At 34.8% G+C, this 18229-nt stretch overlaps 1 protein-coding gene across 4 annotated transcripts; it reads right to left on the reverse strand.

Moving 5' to 3' along the window:
* Positions 1-6843: 6843 nt before the first annotated feature.
* Positions 6844-16479, reverse strand: LOC107778884 (beta-glucosidase 11). Of its 4 annotated transcripts, XR_012702727.1 has the most exons (14): positions 16006-16478; positions 15844-15907; positions 14610-14665; positions 13815-13890; positions 13653-13724; positions 13429-13516; positions 13069-13324; positions 12365-12480; positions 11547-11767; positions 10549-10571; positions 10382-10469; positions 10223-10278; positions 7751-7841; positions 7156-7178 (listed from the first exon to the last, which is right to left on the reverse strand). XR_012702727.1 is itself a non-coding variant. In XM_016599209.2 (13 exons), exons 1-13 carry the CDS (start codon positions 16195-16197, stop codon positions 6977-6979), a joined length of 1548 nt encoding a protein of 515 aa, XP_016454695.1. In that variant the 5' UTR covers positions 16198-16478; the 3' UTR covers positions 6844-6976. The 4 variants fall into 4 exon arrangements, 3 of the variants coding, with proteins under 3 accessions (XP_016454695.1, XP_016454696.1, XP_075093966.1); XM_016599209.2 differs by lacking the exon at positions 10223-10278 and having other exon boundaries at positions 6844-7178; positions 7751-7844; XM_016599210.2 differs by lacking the exon at positions 10223-10278 and having other exon boundaries at positions 6844-7178; positions 16006-16476.
* Between the last annotated feature and the right edge of the window lie 1750 nt (positions 16480-18229).

Here is an 18229-nt window from a genome sequence, read left to right on the forward strand (position 1 = left end):
CTTAACCCAGGTAGAACCTTTTTGCCTAGGGGGATCCAGCTCACAGTTCCGGGTAGAAGTACTTTTCGCCCAGGTTGTTTTTCGTTGCTTAACCCAGGTAGAACCTTTTCACCTAGGGGGATCCAGCTCATAGTTTCGGGTAGAAGTACTCTTCGCCCACGTTGTTTTTTATAGCTTAACCCAGGTAGAACCTTTTTACCTAGGGGGATCCAGCTCATAGTTCCGGGTAGAAGTACTCTTCGCTCAGGTTGTTTTACATAGCTTAACCCAGGTAGAACCTTTTTGCCTAGGGGGATCCAGCTCACAGTTCCGGGTAGAAGTACTTTTCGCCCAGGTTGTTTTTTCGTTGCTTAACCCAGGTAGAACTTTTTCGCCTAGGGGGATCCAGCACATAGTTCCGGGTAGAAGTACTCTTCGCTCAGGTTATTTTTTGTAGCTTAACCCAGGTAGAACCTTTTCACCTAGGGGGATCCAGCTCATAGTTTCGGGTAGAAGTACTCTTCGCCCACGTTGTTTTTCGTAGTTCCAGGTAGAACCTTTTTGCCTAGGGGGATCCAGCTCACAGTTCCGGGTAGAAGTACTCTTCGCCCAGGTTGTTTTTCGTAGCTTAACCTAGGTAGAGCCTTTTCGCCTAGGGGGATCCAGATCATAGTTTCGGGTAAAAGTACTATTCGCTCAGAATGTTTTACGTAGCTTAACTCAGGTAGAATCGTTTCGCCTGGGGGATCCAGCTCATATTTCCGGGTAGAAGTACTCTTTGTCCAGTTTTGTTTTTCATAGTTTAACCTAGGTAGAACTTTTTCACCAATGGGATTCAACATTCTTTTTTCCAGTAATATAGGGCACCAACCCCTGGTTACATTTCCTTTTCAGTAATACATGGCACCAACCCCTGGTTACATTTCCTTTTTAGTATAGGGTACACCAATCCCCGATCTCCTTACCAGTATAGGTTACACCAATCCCTAGCTGTGTTCTCCAATATAGGATACTTCATTCCCTAGTTGATTTGAGCTTAAATGCATGGTACATTACTCCCTGATATCATTGCCAATATAGGGTATCCCATTCCCTTTTCACATTTTCCCGACATAAGGTACACCAATACTTAGTTGAGACATTCTTTTGGGATCATGACCTTTTCAGGGTACACCATTCCTGTTCTTTTATTTTTTTCAATAAAGAAGTAGTTTAGAATTTTTGTTACAATAACTCACGAAATTTTCCTAGTGAAAACTGGGGCAGAAAAATTTTGTTCGTTTATTTGTTGTGATGTCTGAGCAGGTTTTACCTCGAGGCACATGGTTTGAGATGAACAAAAGAAAAGTCTCAATCCAAAATAAAGAAAAGAAAAGGAAAAGAAAGTGAATCCAAATGCAGAAGCAGATGGAAAGGATATGGACTGCTCAAAACCTGACTGAAGTTACGAGCTTCACATTTCCCGTTTTGCTCAGAAGAAATCGTAGAAGAATGAACTAGTACTTACAACTAGCAAGCATCAAGGTTCAGATCAGAGTTTGCATGAACAACCAGTCAAGATTCAAGATCAAGCTTCAAAAGACTTATAGATAGGAATCTTGTAACTCATAGTTGATAGGCTTGTTTAGTTTCTTTCAATTTTGATGTAATAGCAAGACCACAGACCGGAGCCTCGACGGAACCTCACTCGACTCTCCAACTCATCATTCCATCACTTTTCTTGAACTACACGCGACCTGATTTACTTATAACCCGGGATATGTAGGCAGTCCAAAATCAGGACTCGGTTGCACCTTTTTCTTTTATTTTCTTCCTCTTTTGAGTAACGATATGGTCAAAACTTAGTCACACAGCTCACTTTATCTTTGCCTGAAAACTTTTAATGTTTCCAAGCAAAGAGGGGCATGCTGTGAGCACCTAATTTTTTACCGTGCTTGAATATTTCCCGCTCCCATCTTTCCACGCGTGTCCCCAATCTTTGTCCCCCACACATGTTCTATGCTTTGTCACCCCATGTTTTGTCTCCCCCATGCTAGCTTTGTCCCCCACATGCTTTGTCCCTACATGCTTCCCCACTCACAACCCCCCACATCTTCCCTATTCCCAAAAGAAGAAGGAATGAATCCCTCCCCCTTGAAAAAGAACCGGACGATCTCATTTTTACCCGGACGAATTTCATTCTCACGGTGAAAACACACAGATTCACATCTCTGAAAATACACATACCCAAAAGCACTTAGTACCAAAAAAAAAAAAAAGTCCCAAAATTAGCTCTAAAACCCAGCAAGAAGCAACTCTGTTTTCCAGCCCAAAAACAGCTGAAAATGCAGCCATAAAACCCCAGTTCCGAAACCAGTCCAAAATATCATGAAATCTCAACGTGTCCGCCCTCACAACAGTCTCTCTACGGGTCAGTGAAGGGATCGAGTCCATCGAGGTCGACGTGGGAATTCTTCGGCTGAAGGTTCCTGTTGGTTGAGCTTATTTGTTGCTCATTTTGGTCGCCGCCTTGTCCGGTCGATTGGATTCATTAGCTCGAAGCTCTTGTCCGACATTTGTATCTGTGGTACAACTTTGTTGAAGGAGTTTTCGTTATTAATCAATTGGAAAATCAATTTTGGCTTCACAAAAGATCCAGTTCCTTAATTACTTTTATTTTTATACTATTCTATTAGTGGATAAATATTTTATAAAAGTGTTTTCTTGTTCTGTTTGAAAATCCTTGAATGTTGCCATATATTAATGTGTGTTAGCATGCCTTAAAGATTACTGATTGTTGAATACGATTTGTCTCATAAAATAAGTTAAGTTACTAAATGAGCTCACAGTTATTTATTTGGAGTTGGACATGGGATATTCGAATAATCGAATTGCTTCTGTTTGTTTAATAACTTGAAAGGAAGATAGAAAATTTTGATGACAAAAGAAGAGATATTTAGAAAAAGGCGATTTTAGATTCTTGGGCCAAAAGACTTCTCTCTTTAAGAATTATTTTTATGCTTGATTTAAAATAAAGTTAGAATTGGTTTTTTGAATGAACATTAGTGACTGTAGAATTGAAAAGTGATAGACTTTTAATGCTTAAATTTTTTAATTTGGGAATAACTCAACATGCATAGTTGCTTTAGGCGTGCTCATAATTTATTGTCATGATTATGTACACGTTCGCGTGACATGATTATGATTCTCAAAATAAATTAAGGTATGCATTCACGCAATTTTGACAAAACAATCTTAATAATTAATAAAGTGTTATTAGTTGTGTACACGTACTCGTGATATGATTTTGGCACAATAAATAAAATAAATTCACACACACGATTTGTTTCAAAGATAATTTTATATTTTAATAATAAAAGCGGACATAGATAAAACATGAAAATCAATAAATCACAGTTTGTCCAAAATTAATTCAAGCCAATTTTAGTCAATAAAGCGACCGTGCTAGAACCACGGGACTCGGGGAATGCCTTACACCTTCTTCCCGGTCAACAGAATTTCTAACCCGGACTTTGTTTTGCAGACCAATAATAAAAGAGTCAAATCTTCCTTTGACTAGGGATTCAAACAAAAGGTGACTTGGAACACCCAAAAAAAAAATATTAATTCCAAGTGGCGACTCTGTAAATAAAATAATCTCTATTCAAGTTTGTCACTTTAATTGGAGAAACTCTTTAACCCACCATCCACAATAACGCACACATTATCTTTGGGGGCATAAAAGGGGTGTGACAGAGCTTATTAATCATGTCTAATTGATTGTATAAATTGAAGAAAATGTGATTAAAAAGACTATTTTGGAAAAACAGAATTGGGATGCACTAAGTTTGGTAGACTTCCCACAAACAATGGTCTGTTTAGTACGTAGAATATAATGGTGTAGTGTAGGCCATTAACTATATAGACCATGATGAAAATGTAGAAAGTGAAAAAGTGTTATTTTCAACCACCCATATCAGGATCTCGCCTGCCTTTTAACCTTTCTACTCTTCCAATTTCAATCATAGTTTGATTCGACACGGAGTTTAAGAAAAAAGAAAAAAAAAAGATTTTTGAAATTGATGGTCTTAAAAGCTTAAGGGATAAAAGCTTTGTGGAGTCACCTATATTCTATTTTGTGTGTTTTGTGTCCCGTTTTCTGAGGAAGGTTCATGACACCTTTTCAGTTGTCTAATTAGTCACGTGGGTTGAGTAATCCTTTCCACGGTTCATTTTTCTTATGTATCGCAATTGAGTCTGTGGCTTATTAGATCATTGTGGCGTCATATGAGACTTTTTGTCATGTCTGAGGTGGCTTATTGCCTGAGCAGCTTATACTAAGTGAGACGAGGTTATTGGATCCGAGATCAGTACGATCTGATTATATGAAGTATAATAAAGAGCAAACACCATTATTTGATCCATAATGAGGCAATGATTCTTTTCAGAAAGAGAAAACTCAATAATTTATTGGCACAACAGTTGGTTATAAATTTCTACACATTTCTTCCGTCGTGAAAGACGTTCAAAAGTTTGAATACGAATTATAGATATCATGAGCAGAAGAAAGGTGAAAGGCAGGTGAGATCCTGATATGGGTGGTTGAAAGGCAACACTTTACAATATTGTAGTGGTGAAAATTGCTCTTTTTGTCACTTTCTACATTTTCATCATGGTCTATAGTTAATGGCCTGCACTACACCATTATATTCTACTACATACTAAATAGACCATTGTTTGTGGGAAGTCTACCAAACTTAGTGCATCCCAATTCTGTTTTTCCAAAATAGTCTTTTTAATCACATCTTCTTCAATTTATACAATCAATTAGACATGACTAGTAAGCTCCGATTCATGAGTTTTTTAACGTCCCAATGTCACGCATAAGCTTTATCGAATTGTCTGAACGATGATATTTTATTTCTGAGTAACAGTAAAATTCAAACTCATGAGTTTTACTTGATGTGGTAGTACATATTCCAAACTCTTTTTTTCCCTTATTTATAGTAGGTGTTAAATTGTGTAAATAATAATATTTTATTAATCGGTGAAAATGAGACTCGAACCCACAACTTTACCTAATACACTATCCTAAATTGTGTCATTACTCTTGTCAAAAGTTAAACTATAGTAGTAGTTTATTTGACTCTGTAGTTTCAGTTTCTGTCCATCTTTTAATAAGTTTGCACTTGAGGATTCGGGTTTGATTTGGTTTCATCTTCTTCTTCTTCTCTCTTTTTTTTTTTTTTTTTTTTTGCTCTTATTTTCCTTTTTTTATTTTATTATTTCTCTTTCCAAATTTATGTCCTTTTTTGGTGATAAACAAGAGGAAGATACCTCGAAAAGCCATTGACTAATTCAAGGGAGATTGACAGGAATAACCCCCATAAAGGCTGATTTTAGCGGAATATGTGAAAACTTTCGGTAATGTAGTGAACGAGATGCAAATTGGAGAAGAAAATGCAGCAGCAATCTTTTAAATTATTCATCAAAGTCTACTTGTACCAGATTAGTACGACTTTGTGTTATCTGCAAGCGGCCTATCTGTTAAATTATTCATCAAAATCTACGTGATTGGTATAATTTATTTGTGTTATTCAACAAATTATTTTTCAAAATTATAATTTGATACATAACAGTATGACAAAATGATAGAACTTTAGCAATAAATATTATATTACTATATAGCATTTAGTAAAGAATCTTACCATTGGTAGATCTTAGTTGAAGCTACACAACAGAGAGGATGCGTAGCTATTTTTTAAATACCACCAATTTAGAGATATTCCCACTAAAACCAGCCCCATGCGAGGCCACGCCGCGCAATTGTTTTTTAATTCAATCCACAGTAACTGCAAATTGCAAGAAAAAGTCTCCTTCACCGACCAAATGAGTTAAGCACACATTAAATTAACAATATGACCAAAACTTTAGCCAAAAGAAAAGCAAGCTAAGCACTGCCCCTTCAATATCTTTTTAGGTGAATGAATACACTTGCTAATTTGTAAAGTTCCTACCTACGTTAGATATTTCCTTACCATTTTTTTTTTTTTGAGAATATGAAAGGCCATTTGAAAATTCTTTAGTAATAGCGTGTCTAATACAAGGTGGTTTTTCGTAAAGCTTAGAACTCTTTCCAAGACTTTTTTTTTTGGGGGGGGGGGGGGAATATTTGTAAAACTTCTGAAAAAATTAATATCATCCAAGCAAGTTTTATTTTACAATTTTTTTTCTTCTAAAAATTGCTTTAATGAACTTCGACATAGAGTTCTAAGAGATAGAAAGAGGTTGTTCGTCACCTCAATATGTTCTTCCCAAGATATGGTCCGTGACTCGTTTCCTACCAAATCATAATATCTAAGGTGGCTTTTAAAAAAAGAAGATTATCAGCAGCTGGTGTTTTGACCAGAACAATATATGTATATCATGTGTTTGCACATTAACCTTTAAAACTTAACCATAATTAATATGCATTAAAATTGATGCAAACACTGAGTGCAGATATGTATTTTCTGGGTGGGTAGAGTAAAATTGTATCGAGGGAAGGCTCCCAGCCCCAAGTCCGCCCACCCTTCCCCCCATTTTTATCCTTAGGAGAACTCCTGAAAATAATTTGTCCTCCAATATCCTGCAGGATTGTTTTGGTGCCCAATGCATATTGTGAAGATGTCAAGTGGCCAAAGGTTAAAGCCTGAGACACTTGTGATTTATAATTGATCTTTAAGGCTCAAGACTACTAGAGTAGCTTAAGTGCTAAGCCTGAGACAGATATGCTCCTTGTGCCTATGAAATGATCAAGACAGAAGTTGACAATCTGTGGGGTTTCATGAAAAGGAGTATTGATTTTCTTTCCACATTTATCACTCACAGATACAGAATGGAGAATTTTGTGCAGGTATAATCATATTATTTGAGAAGGGTTGACAAATATCTAGCATCTTGTGCAGATAAAACCGTATTACAGAAGAACCAATTATATTTAGTAACAAAACTAGGATTTGTAGATAGGAAGCTTCCCCTACTTGGAAGCTGCACTGGTAATGGAGCTTTTTCCCTTTAAGAAGTTGGCGTACCAGTATGCGGAAAGTTTTGGATACCTTGTTAATTCTTTGTCATCCAAATCTACATAGTAGAGGCCATAGCTCGGTCCATAGCCACCAAGTAACTCCAAACCATCTAAGAAGGACCAGGCGAAATACCCTCTTGTATCCGATCCATTCCTGCATTATATAGGTAGAGTGAACAAAAGAAAAGCTTTTTAGCCAAGTGCACATGAGAAAGGCTTAGTCTACATCAACTTGAAAAATGATTAAGAAAAGGAAAAAGTTATGCTCTTAACCAATTAACTTGCTGAATTAGCAATTAAGGCGCCTGCCTGTTGCCACAGTGCAAACAAATAAAATAAAGATTTTAAGTCTATGCATTGATGGTGTAAAAAGTATTTACACAAATCAGGTCACTTATAAGGTACAGGTAAGTTCTTATGACGAGCCTTAATTTGTAAACTAATAAAAATGACAACACTACACTGATCGCGTAAAATATCTTTACAAGGCCAATGTATGTAATTTAAATCCTACCCAACATGATTAAGATAGTTGTCTCAACATTTTAACTTGCAAGAATGTATAACTTTCTGATTTGTTCAGTTTTTGGAAAGTGTTTTGCCAAATTTACAAGAGGCAAATAAGCTTGACCTTTCATCTCTTCCAAAGATAACATCAAAGATACGATTCAGAGCTCTCTCTCTCTGCCTGCATTACAGTCAATAACTTTGTTATAAGAGATTTACCTTACAGCGTCAAGAACACTCCCAATGTAGGCATGCAAATATTCTATTCTTGCTGTGTCATTTAGTGTACCATTACGCCGAGTCTTTTGACCTGCTAAAACAAATCATTAACCATCTCAAACACTTTTCACTTCAGGAATTTGAAGAAAGTCGCAAGATTATGCTAACATCCTGAAATCTTACATTTGGAATTCAGAGGAAACTACAGTATAGCAGATATTGCAACTACAAACTTCATCATATTTTTCCAGAATACCCCACAACAGGAAGTGTGGGGGGGAGTGTACAGGGTGCTGAAATGTTGAGAGGTTGTTATTTAAGGGAGATCAAGCTTCCAAGATCATCATATAATCACCAAGTTCTTGAAAATAGAAAGATATGGATACAGTTTCCTGTTCTGACTTAGTAAAAAATAATGGAAGTTGTGTTCCTAGGAAACATAGATGAAGAGATCGCTATTTGAAAATGACTGTTTGAAGATCCTTTAAAAATTTGCTTATTTTGAAAAGTACTTTTGTCGAAAGGAGTTTAAGAAAAGTAGTTTGGGTATCTTTCCGAAAGTGCTTTAGAGTATCAAATTAAAACAAAGACATGTAGAGATTTGTTGTACAATTAGTTTTATTTAAATAGATAAATGATTTGAATTTTTTTTATGAGAGGTTTTAATTAACATATTCAATTTCTTTTAATTAAAAGTAAAAAATAAAATCAAAAAGTAGAGAGAGAGAGAAAGCATATTTATGGGACTTTGATCACAGATTTGTTGACGATAATTCATGAGGTTTGTGTTTGACCGTATGGTTGGGATAGTTTGGTAATATAAATTTTCGTAAAGGTATTTTTGTAATGATAACAAGTAAAAAACAACTTTTGTTTCTACTTCTAAAGAGAAGCTACATTATTTAGGGTCTGTTTGGAAAGCCACCTGGTAATTGGAATTGGTGTAATTACTAGGGTAGTAATTACACAACAAAGTAATTACGACGACTTGTTTGTTTGTCATAACGTAATTATATTGTAATTACAAGCGTACTGTTTGTTTGCACAAGTGTAATTACACAGTTAGATTAAATTTTAAATGAAGTAATTATCAAAACTTAAAAGTTAATATAATAAATATATGCCTATAAATGATTTTTTATAAGTATAAATGATAATAGATTGGTATTTAAGATGCATATTTTTTCTTGAATATAAATTAATTAGTAATCATATATTTATAACTAATATTGTAAAAATAATTGATATATATTTTCCAAATTAATAATATATAGTTTAATTAATTATAAAAACTAAAAACATACGTTTTGTAAGAACATCATGGATTTCATGTTTGATAAAATAAATTAACATTTATAAATATATGTCATAACATCATTCAAATGTTTGACAAAACTAATCTATCAATTCTAACTAAAAATGAACAACATGATTAACAAGTCAATACTATTAAAACAAGTAAATTAGAACCATAAATATATCATAATTTCAAACTCCAAAAAAAAAAAAAAATAGTTTAACATATGTCAAATTCCAACATAATAAAAATAAGTTCCAATACAACTTAAGATTAGGAAACATAATAAGTTTATAACCTCATTCAACAACGAAATTTTACTTTAATGACATCACTCATTATATGGCACGTTTGTTAATGACTCATTATTTCTAATATTAGGAGATGTAGTTTCAAAAAGTAGAATAATAATGCAGTTACGCTAAATGAAGAAAATAAAATAAATAAGAAATAAAATATACGAGCAATTATATGGAATCACAAGAAGTAAGACAAATATATTAAAATTAAAAAAGAAATTTAAAAGTAAAACTAAACAAAAAATTAAAATAATGGAAATAAAAAGTTATAAAGAAAATAAATTAAAATAAAAACAAAAAGGAAAGAAATTAAAAAGTAACCTTGTAATTACCACCAATTCTCACCTCCCCTTGAGAATTGGAGAGTGTAATTACGCCTCTCAAATTACACGCAATTCCATGCTTACCAAGTAAGACAAACATGCCAAACTGTGTAATTACACCCAATTACCCAAATCCAATTCGTAGATGGCTTTCCAAACACGCTCTTAGCTTCTTCCACACAGCAGAAAATAGCCTCTTCTACTACTTAAAAACACTTATCTTTCACAAAAGCTTGTCCAAATACCCTGACTCTCCAAAATAAGCACTAGTAGTAGTTTTCCTATGCTGGCCAAACAGGCTAGAAGTGAAACCAGGTTATACATGCTTTACTTTGAGTAGATTGTCCGTAGTGGTTGAAGTTTCCAGGTTGTAGGGACAAATTTGGCTTATAGTAGGCACAGTGGCGGATCCAAAATTTTCATCAAGGGATGTCAAAATATAAATAATTAAATATATCGAAAAGTCAAGGGGAGTCAAAGCATAGCAAATATACATAAAATAAAATAAAAAATTATCTAGAAAAATAGTGTAATTTTCCGGCGAAGGACTTACCCCTTGCTTCAATGTGGCTCCGCCACTGAGTAGGCATCAGCCTCTATATATATTTACTGAATAAGGCAAAACATTGCTAGAGCACACAGGTGTAAGAACCCACAAATTGCATGCAAAAGCATAAAATCAAAAGAGAGGACGTGATTGGAGAGGACGCACCATTTTCCTGAATGTAAATCGGCGGGTTGCCATAAGCTTCTTTTAAGTACTCCAGAAATTCATAAAGACCAGAAGGTATAACTGGATACTAAAGTCAAACAATGTTTAAGTGACAGAATGTGTAAATCTTGAAAACATCACATAAGAACTTATGTTAGAGGCCTCACCTGATCTGCTGCCAATGCCCCGACTGCAGAAACCCATAAAAGGTAAAATTAGAGAGCTCACTGATATCACCTAATCCATCATAAGCAGATAAAATAATAAACTATGCAAGAGATAATTTGAATGAAGTCGGATAAACATCCAGATGAAACTGAGTTAGCAAACGGTTAAAATATGAGAGAGTGATCTTTATTTAGGGTGTGTTTGGCATGACGGAAAATATTCTTATTTTCTAGTGTTTGGTTGAGAAAAATATTTTTTGGAGAAAACATTTTCTGGGGGAAAAATGAAATGACTTTCCTCACCTTCGGGCGGAAGTCGTTCTCCTTCACAACTATCTTAACTCCTAACTTAATATTACTGCTTTGACCAACATTTAAACATTATTACCAACTTTAATACTCAAAAGTTTCATCAAAAACAGTACTCAAATTTGCTATTAATTTTATCAATCTTTAATAAATGTTCTTTTTTTCCAGAAAAATACTTCTGTTCTCCAACCAACCAAACACCGAAAAACTTTTTCCAAAAATAAATCATTTTCCAAAAAATACTTTCTGAAACAGTGGCTTCCACTAGGGGTGGCAAACTGGCAGGTCGGATCGGATATGGGCGGGTCGAAAATGGGTAATGCAAAAACGGATAAAATATCCGACCCGAACCATATTTAATACGGATAGAAAACGGGTTAACTGACGGATAATATGGATATCCATATTATCCATGGCTTGTTGAATATGATCACTTTGGAAAGAATTCTTATTCTCCCAAACTTGAAGAACCCAAAATTTGAGTCTTTACAAATGTAAAAGCCAAACTCATTAGTTATCCATTTTCTAAGCAGATAATATGGTTCTTATCCATATTTGACCCGTTTTTAAAAAGTTCATATCCAACCCATTTTTTAGTGGATAATATGGGTTGATAACTGATTTTTTTATCCATTTTGCCACCACTACGTCATACCAAATACAATCTTAGTTAGCACAGGATTTCATACGTGAGATATCTGCTTCTATGTCAGCACTAAAGTCCCTGCTATGCTTTTCAATGCTGGAAGACCTGTCCTTAACAGATGCTGTTGTGTAGTGGTTTAGGCCAATGAAATCAACTGAGCCCATAACTAGCTTAGCTTCATATTTGGTGAAGCTTGGAATCCTTGTCCCAGCAGCCTTCTTCATTACAGAGGGATAGTCTCCAAATATTAAAGGATTCATTATCCTGCAGCCAAAGTTGGAACAGGAGAATATGGTAAACAAACATATTACTTGCAAATACAGGATAAAAAGATTGAGTTGTAAGCCCATCTCATCTAAAAGCATAAGTTGTTAGAGAGAGCACATTTTTATATACTTAGGTCATCAACATGCTCCTTACGTTAGGGTCTGATTCTTTTTGTGAATTTTTATTTATTTATAATAGGAGAGGACGAACTTGAGCTCAATACTTCTGTCTGCTTTGTACCATATTGAATTGCGTAATCATCTTATCTAAAAGTTTAAATTATTAGATAGCACATTTTCATATACTTTTTTTTATAACTGACGCATGGTTTGAAACTCGGTAATGGGCACGTCCCTCTACCCTTCTCCACCTAAATATCAAGCTTTTGTCAGTTGGTTGGTTCACATACGTGATGTACCCCTAACCCACACATCACCCGCTGAGCTCTTACCACTAGATGAAAGCCTTGGGGGCATGTGTTTATATACTTAATTATGTCCTTTAAAAAAGTGTAATATTGATATGCCTGCTAGGCAAGAGTTTACCTGTCAGAAAGATATACTTCTAATCAGTCAATGAAATTCAAAAACTCACCAACCAGTATAAAATTCATTGGCTCTTTCTGCTGCATTTACATCAGCCCTTGAATTTGTGTAAGGTACACACCATAAACCATATATATTAAATCCCACGAGACCATGTTGGGTGGACTGCATTGCAAAATTTTGCTGTCATTAGTAAGCACGTCTTAAAGTAAATTTGTTCACTCACAAGTAGTAGAAGGGACTGGAAATGAGAAAGGATATACTTACATGACCACAAAGACCAGTACTTTCATCAAAGAAACAGGAGTAGAGAAGAAGGAAAGAAGTTTTCCTCAAAGCACTTAAGCCATACAATGCCAAACATCCAAGATTACAAACTAACTTGCTATCTAAACTAGTTTGCACATGTGTGTCGCACATAGTACTAACGGGAACGAAATGAATATTTTCTTATTTGCTAAATTTAAATAAATACATACAAATGTTAGATAAATTATTATTTATCAAACTTATTACCCAATCACCCTTTATAGCATAACCAACATCCTCCAAATAGAAGGAACATGAGGTGATAAAATTCCCCTCTAAATTGGTGAAAATTGATCAAACTATAAGAAAAATAGGGAATGTTCATACTATAGCCTCAGAACAATAAAAAACCAAAACATTAAATCATTGAAACTTCAATAATTATACGGATGAAAGTTATTTAAGTGACCAGATTGCTTCTATATTGAAATCTTTGAATCTTACCTTGTAATTTCTCCTGTACAATTTCATTGCAGATGAATGTGCAAGTAACATGTTATGAACAACAATATAAGGCTCAGTAGACGAATTCCCTCTAGAGCAATTAACTCCAAAAGGTGGAGAACAGCGTCCCGGAGGAGTGATGCCAATATCATAACCTCCGATCGCAAATATATTGGCCTCGTTAATGGTGGTCCAATACATCACCCGGTCACCAAATTCCTTGAAGCATACCTCTGCATATGCAGTGAAGTCCTTCCTAAAGTCGATATCAAATTCTACTGTTGAAGTTAATCGTATCTGATGGACTGATACTAAAACTGATATATGAGTAAACAGGTTAAAAATAAGCTATAGACATACACAATCTTTCGGCTTAACCATCCCCCGTATTCATCTTCAAGTACCTGCGGTAGATCACTGTGAAATAGTGTAACATGTGGTTGAATACCTGCAATATTAAAAGATATGAAACACTTTTAATACACTCTTCAGAGGAATCTCGAAGTGCAGTTTTTTGCTTTTCTTTTTTCTCTATATGTGTAATCGACAAAAAGTACTGAAATTGCCAAGAAATTTGGTATGACCGTGGCTGATAAGTTCATCAATGTAATTGTTGTAAAACTGTAAACCCTTTGGATTTATAGGTCCTCTTCCACCTGGAAAGAGAACAAACACGGCATCAAAGGGGATGGAAATAAGAGAATAACGTGAGGTGTTTTCAAGTAGTATCAAGGGGCTAAACCTACCAGGAATAAGTCTAGACCATGAAATAGAGAACCTGTAGGCTTCTAAGCCTGTGTCGACCATAAATAGGACATCTTCCTGCCACGGAAATTTGATGAACTCAAAATCCCTTTCTTTAGGAAAAAACTGATTGAACTTAAGTGCTACCAACTTTTTACAAGACGTAAAGAACAAACCATTTCTTGAAGACCAAAATGGGCAGCCCGGTGCACTAAGCTCCCGCTAGCGCGAGGTTCAGGGAAGGGCCGGACCACAAGGGTCTATCGTACGCAGCCTTACCCTGCATTTCTGCAAGAGGCTGTTTCCACGGCTCGAACACGTGACCTCCTGGTCACATAAACTAAAAATAACAAAGACACTACCCCGAACCTAAGATTATGCTATTGTGCGAAGGACTTAACTATGTAAGATCAATTTTAAGAAGCTTAAGCAAATAAGATTCAAGAGTAAGGCTTAAAGAGGCAGAGGCTTAGTTAAATGCTTTTTTTGGCATGTTGTTAAGAGAATGGAAGATAGGAACTTGTAAGAAGTTCAATTGATTCTAAATCCTAAGAATGAAACTGAACAGTTCTCTCAGTTGCTTTTCAAGGAAATCAGTGTGCTACTGATTCTTCATCTATAATTGCTTGTTGTACTTGTCCATTTTAGCTTTGATGTCAATTAAACTTACATGCAAACTACTCTCTCCTTTAACTGCTGATGGCACTGAAATTTGTTATACCGTGTTACTTCATAGCAGTCGGGGGGAGGGGGGAGATTTCAAAAGAATCAGATTGAAACAGAGTGATTGTACACACCTTGTATTTGTGGTACAGATCACATGCTATGTCTCCATTGGCTCCACCAGAAAAACCTGGAAGCAATAACTTGAAATATCATATGCCAATCTGCATTAATCTAACTCACAGCATTTGTTTCCTAATAAATAGACTCTAAATTTAAAAGAAAGAAGTGCTCCACATATAAATGATTGTCCAAAAACAGACATATAAATGTACAACTTTCCGTAGTAGTATGCCAGTTTTCTGCACCATAATCAGTGATTGATTGTGCATCACCGAACAACTTCAGTTTGGCAAGAAGCAACTGAATTATAATAAATGAGGGATATTCTTAAATTAGGAAAGAAAATAAAAAGAGGATGTGTTGGCTTTATCACACATTCAACTTCTCATACATGGAATAGACAAGACTTATTGAGGTTAAAAGATGAAATTTCTCACAAAGCCATATATTATGATTATGCTTTAAATTATTGAAGAGTAAAATGGCCTTAAAATCTCAATTTCCTTTAACTTGTGTTTCTGGTTGCTCCACTACCGTAGATGGAAAAAATGACATTTCAGTCAGGCAATTGTAAAAGGATGTAACAAAGTCTCCGGCATAACAACTATGTAACGCTCACGAGTCACGATGGAAGGGGGCTGATGAAAGCGGATTTAGGATAATGACTGACATGCTTCTAGGGTGTCAAGCTTATGAAGAAAGGGTGTATATGACACTTAATGCAAATCCCACATCGGAAATGAAGCTCCCGTTTGGCCATAGATTTTGATTACTTTTTTTGAATTTTTTTTTAAAACACTGTTTGTTCATAGAATATTATCAGTTTTTGAAAAAAAAAAAATTCTAAGTTCCCAAAAACTGGTTTAGGGCAACTTTTGGGTGAAGTTTTTTCTTTCACTCACAAAACTTCAAGTTTTTTTCTAATAAAATGCATGTACAAACACAATTTCAACTTCCACAAATTATTTTTCAACACAACTTCAAATTTTTGTTTTTCAAGTTTCAACCAAATCTATATCCAAACGCTAGCGAAGAAGAAAATGAAGTGCTATATAAGACAGTACAAGTTCACATAGTATCTTATGCTTTTGGGCTCGATATGACATAGCTCAAGTGACAAATCCAAGAACCGGTCAGGCCAAAACAGACAATACGAACCATGATTTGGGCTGTAAGACAAACTATTACTGAATTTCAAGATTAATGGGACTATAAAGAGGTCAAGGATGCGAAGCGCATACAGACCAGCATGAGCAAAAGTGTCCCAAATGCTAGGTGTCCTTCCATCTTCAAATGCTTCCCCTTCAACCTTTTCTCAAATATAACCAATCAAAGAGTAAACAATTACTATTCATCAATTACAAACTGATTATTGAAAAAAAAGAAGGAAGAAATCTTTTAACTGACTTGATAGGCAGAAATTCCAGCACCAAAAACAAAACCAGGGGGAAAGTCAGCTCTGCTATAGTGATCTGTACCAAAGACTATCACCAATAAACATTGGATTGAAACAAGCAGCAGCAGAAAACAGTAGTTGGATTGCAGATTTTGAAGCATCATCCTTAATGGATGGCTATTATTAACTCCTCTTACCCACATATACCCTCAAAACTTATTGTATTTCTTGACCCATATATTTGTTAAGTTCCAGTAAACTATGAAAGACAACAATAAGACAACAATGGAAGTGTATGATAGGGACATTTTCCATAGTTTGCAAAGAGAGGGACAAAACGTTGATGTAGAAGTGTATGATTGGGACATTTTCCAGCAAGAGATTTTTTTTTTTTTTTTTAATTCCCCTCCCCTAACAATTTTGAAGTGTTAGACATCGCACAAGCAAATTTTGACAAAACTTTTCTCGTCCGCTGTTTTTCCTTTCAAAAGTCTCAGCTTTGACGTCACTACTTCCTAATTCTACAATCCACCCATCCCAGAAAAAAATGCATTTTTTTGTATTTGGTATCGCCGAATTTAATTGATTTTTTTTATCTTTTTTGTGGTCTATAATATTTAATTTTTTAGATATCCAGAAGGCATTAATTTTTTTCCAAAGTTGTCCTTAGAAAAAAGAGTTTTGGGTATTTATTATATTCTTAATGAACAAATTTAAAAGATAGTAAAAATTAATATGATCAATTTTATTATTAATTAATGTTAAAAAATAAATTCTTTAATATGTGTGAAAATAACTAAAATAATTGACTAGGGGTTAAATAAGAAGTAATTGGGATAAGTCCCAATAAATGTCACTATATGCAAATCCTTGTTTTACTGCCTGTGCATTAAATTCGATTTTTAGGGAACTGCCGACCCTCATTTTCCATGAATCTTGGATTCAAACGGTATGAGAGGAAAAGATCGACTTATTGTTTTTAAAAGTATTTTAAATGCTGGTTGAAAATGGAAAAAGTTTATTAAAAAATTATAGAAGGTTGACATAGAGTTAGCAAATTGGATAGTGTTTTAGACACTTTTTAGTATTAAAGATTGATTATAATGTAATGTTAGAACATTGATATGAAGTTAAGAATTGATATGAGGTAAAGAAAATTTAGAACACTAATATGAAGTTAAGAATTGATATGAGGTAAGCAAAAGAGACGATTTTTGGGTGAAAAATATATACTATTTTTAAATATACTTTCTGGTAATTGAACATCAAAAGTGACTTACTTTTGAAAATTTAATTTTCAAAAAGAATTTTTCCGTGGAGTATGAGGTTCTAGAAATGAGTTTGCTTCAGCTTGACAACGAAATTCAAATTCTTCACGAGTAGACTCGATTCGGATTAGACAAATTGGACTCTAGATCTTTAATGGAGATGAGGTTTTTGCAACCCAAAAAAAAAAAAAGTAAAAGAAGAAAAAGGAAAAGAGAGATAAGTGCACGAAAATCAAGGGATGTGATTTTTAATCATTGCTTTATTTAATACTACACCCGTCTCAAATTATCTTTCATGATTCTCTTGTACACACCATTTTTAAAAAAATTAGTTCAGAGAGAATTTTGACTATTTTACTCTCATTCATGTCTTAATATATACTTTATTTTCATTAAATATTTTTTCAATTTATGTGTCATCTCCATCAATATTATATAGTATTGAGTGCTGGCCAGTCAAGAAATCTCATGTCGAGAAGATGAAAGTAATAGAAATGAGAATGTTGAGATGAAAGTGTGTACATAACGGGAAAGATACGATTAAGAATGAAGTTATTAGGGACAAGGTGGGAGTGGTCCATGTGGAAGACAAACTACGAAAATCGAGGTTGAGATAGTTCGGGCACGTGATGAGGAGAGGAGAGACATAAATGCTCCGGTTAAGAGGTGTGAGAGGTTGACCATGGCGAGTCTGAGGAAGGGTAGAGGTAGGCCTAAGAAGTACTTGGGAGAGGTGATTAGGCAGGATATGGCGTTGCTTCAGCTTACCGAGGATATGACCCTCGATAGGAAGGTGTGGAGGTCGAGAATTATGGTCGAATGTTGATAGGTGGCAGAGGGTTTCTCCTAGTCTTACTGGTAGTATTAGTAATATTTATATACATTTTTGCTCCTTGATCTTTTTTATTACACGTGTGTCATTCTTACCAGTAGTATTCTTGTATTTCTTATCTCTACATCTTTGTTA

The sequence above is a fragment of the Nicotiana tabacum genome, chromosome 19 (genome assembly GCF_000715075.1).
Source record: "Nicotiana tabacum cultivar K326 chromosome 19, ASM71507v2, whole genome shotgun sequence".
NCBI classification, from domain to species: Eukaryota; Viridiplantae; Streptophyta; class Magnoliopsida; order Solanales; family Solanaceae; genus Nicotiana; species Nicotiana tabacum.

Bases quoted from the DNA above. Each gene is read 5' to 3' on its own strand.
- LOC107778884 (XM_016599209.2), bottom strand. From the start codon at position 16,197: ATGTGGGTAAGAGGAGTTAATAATAGCCATCCATTAAGGATGATGCTT. The intron at 13,891-14,609 runs GTGTGTACAATC...TTTCCGTGGCAG, and splicing joins ATCTGTACCACAAATACAAG to GAAGATGTCCTATTTATGGT. The intron at 13,725-13,814 runs GTAGGTTTAGCC...TTCTCTTTCCAG, and splicing joins ATGGTCTAGACTTATTCCTG to GTGGAAGAGGACCTATAAAT.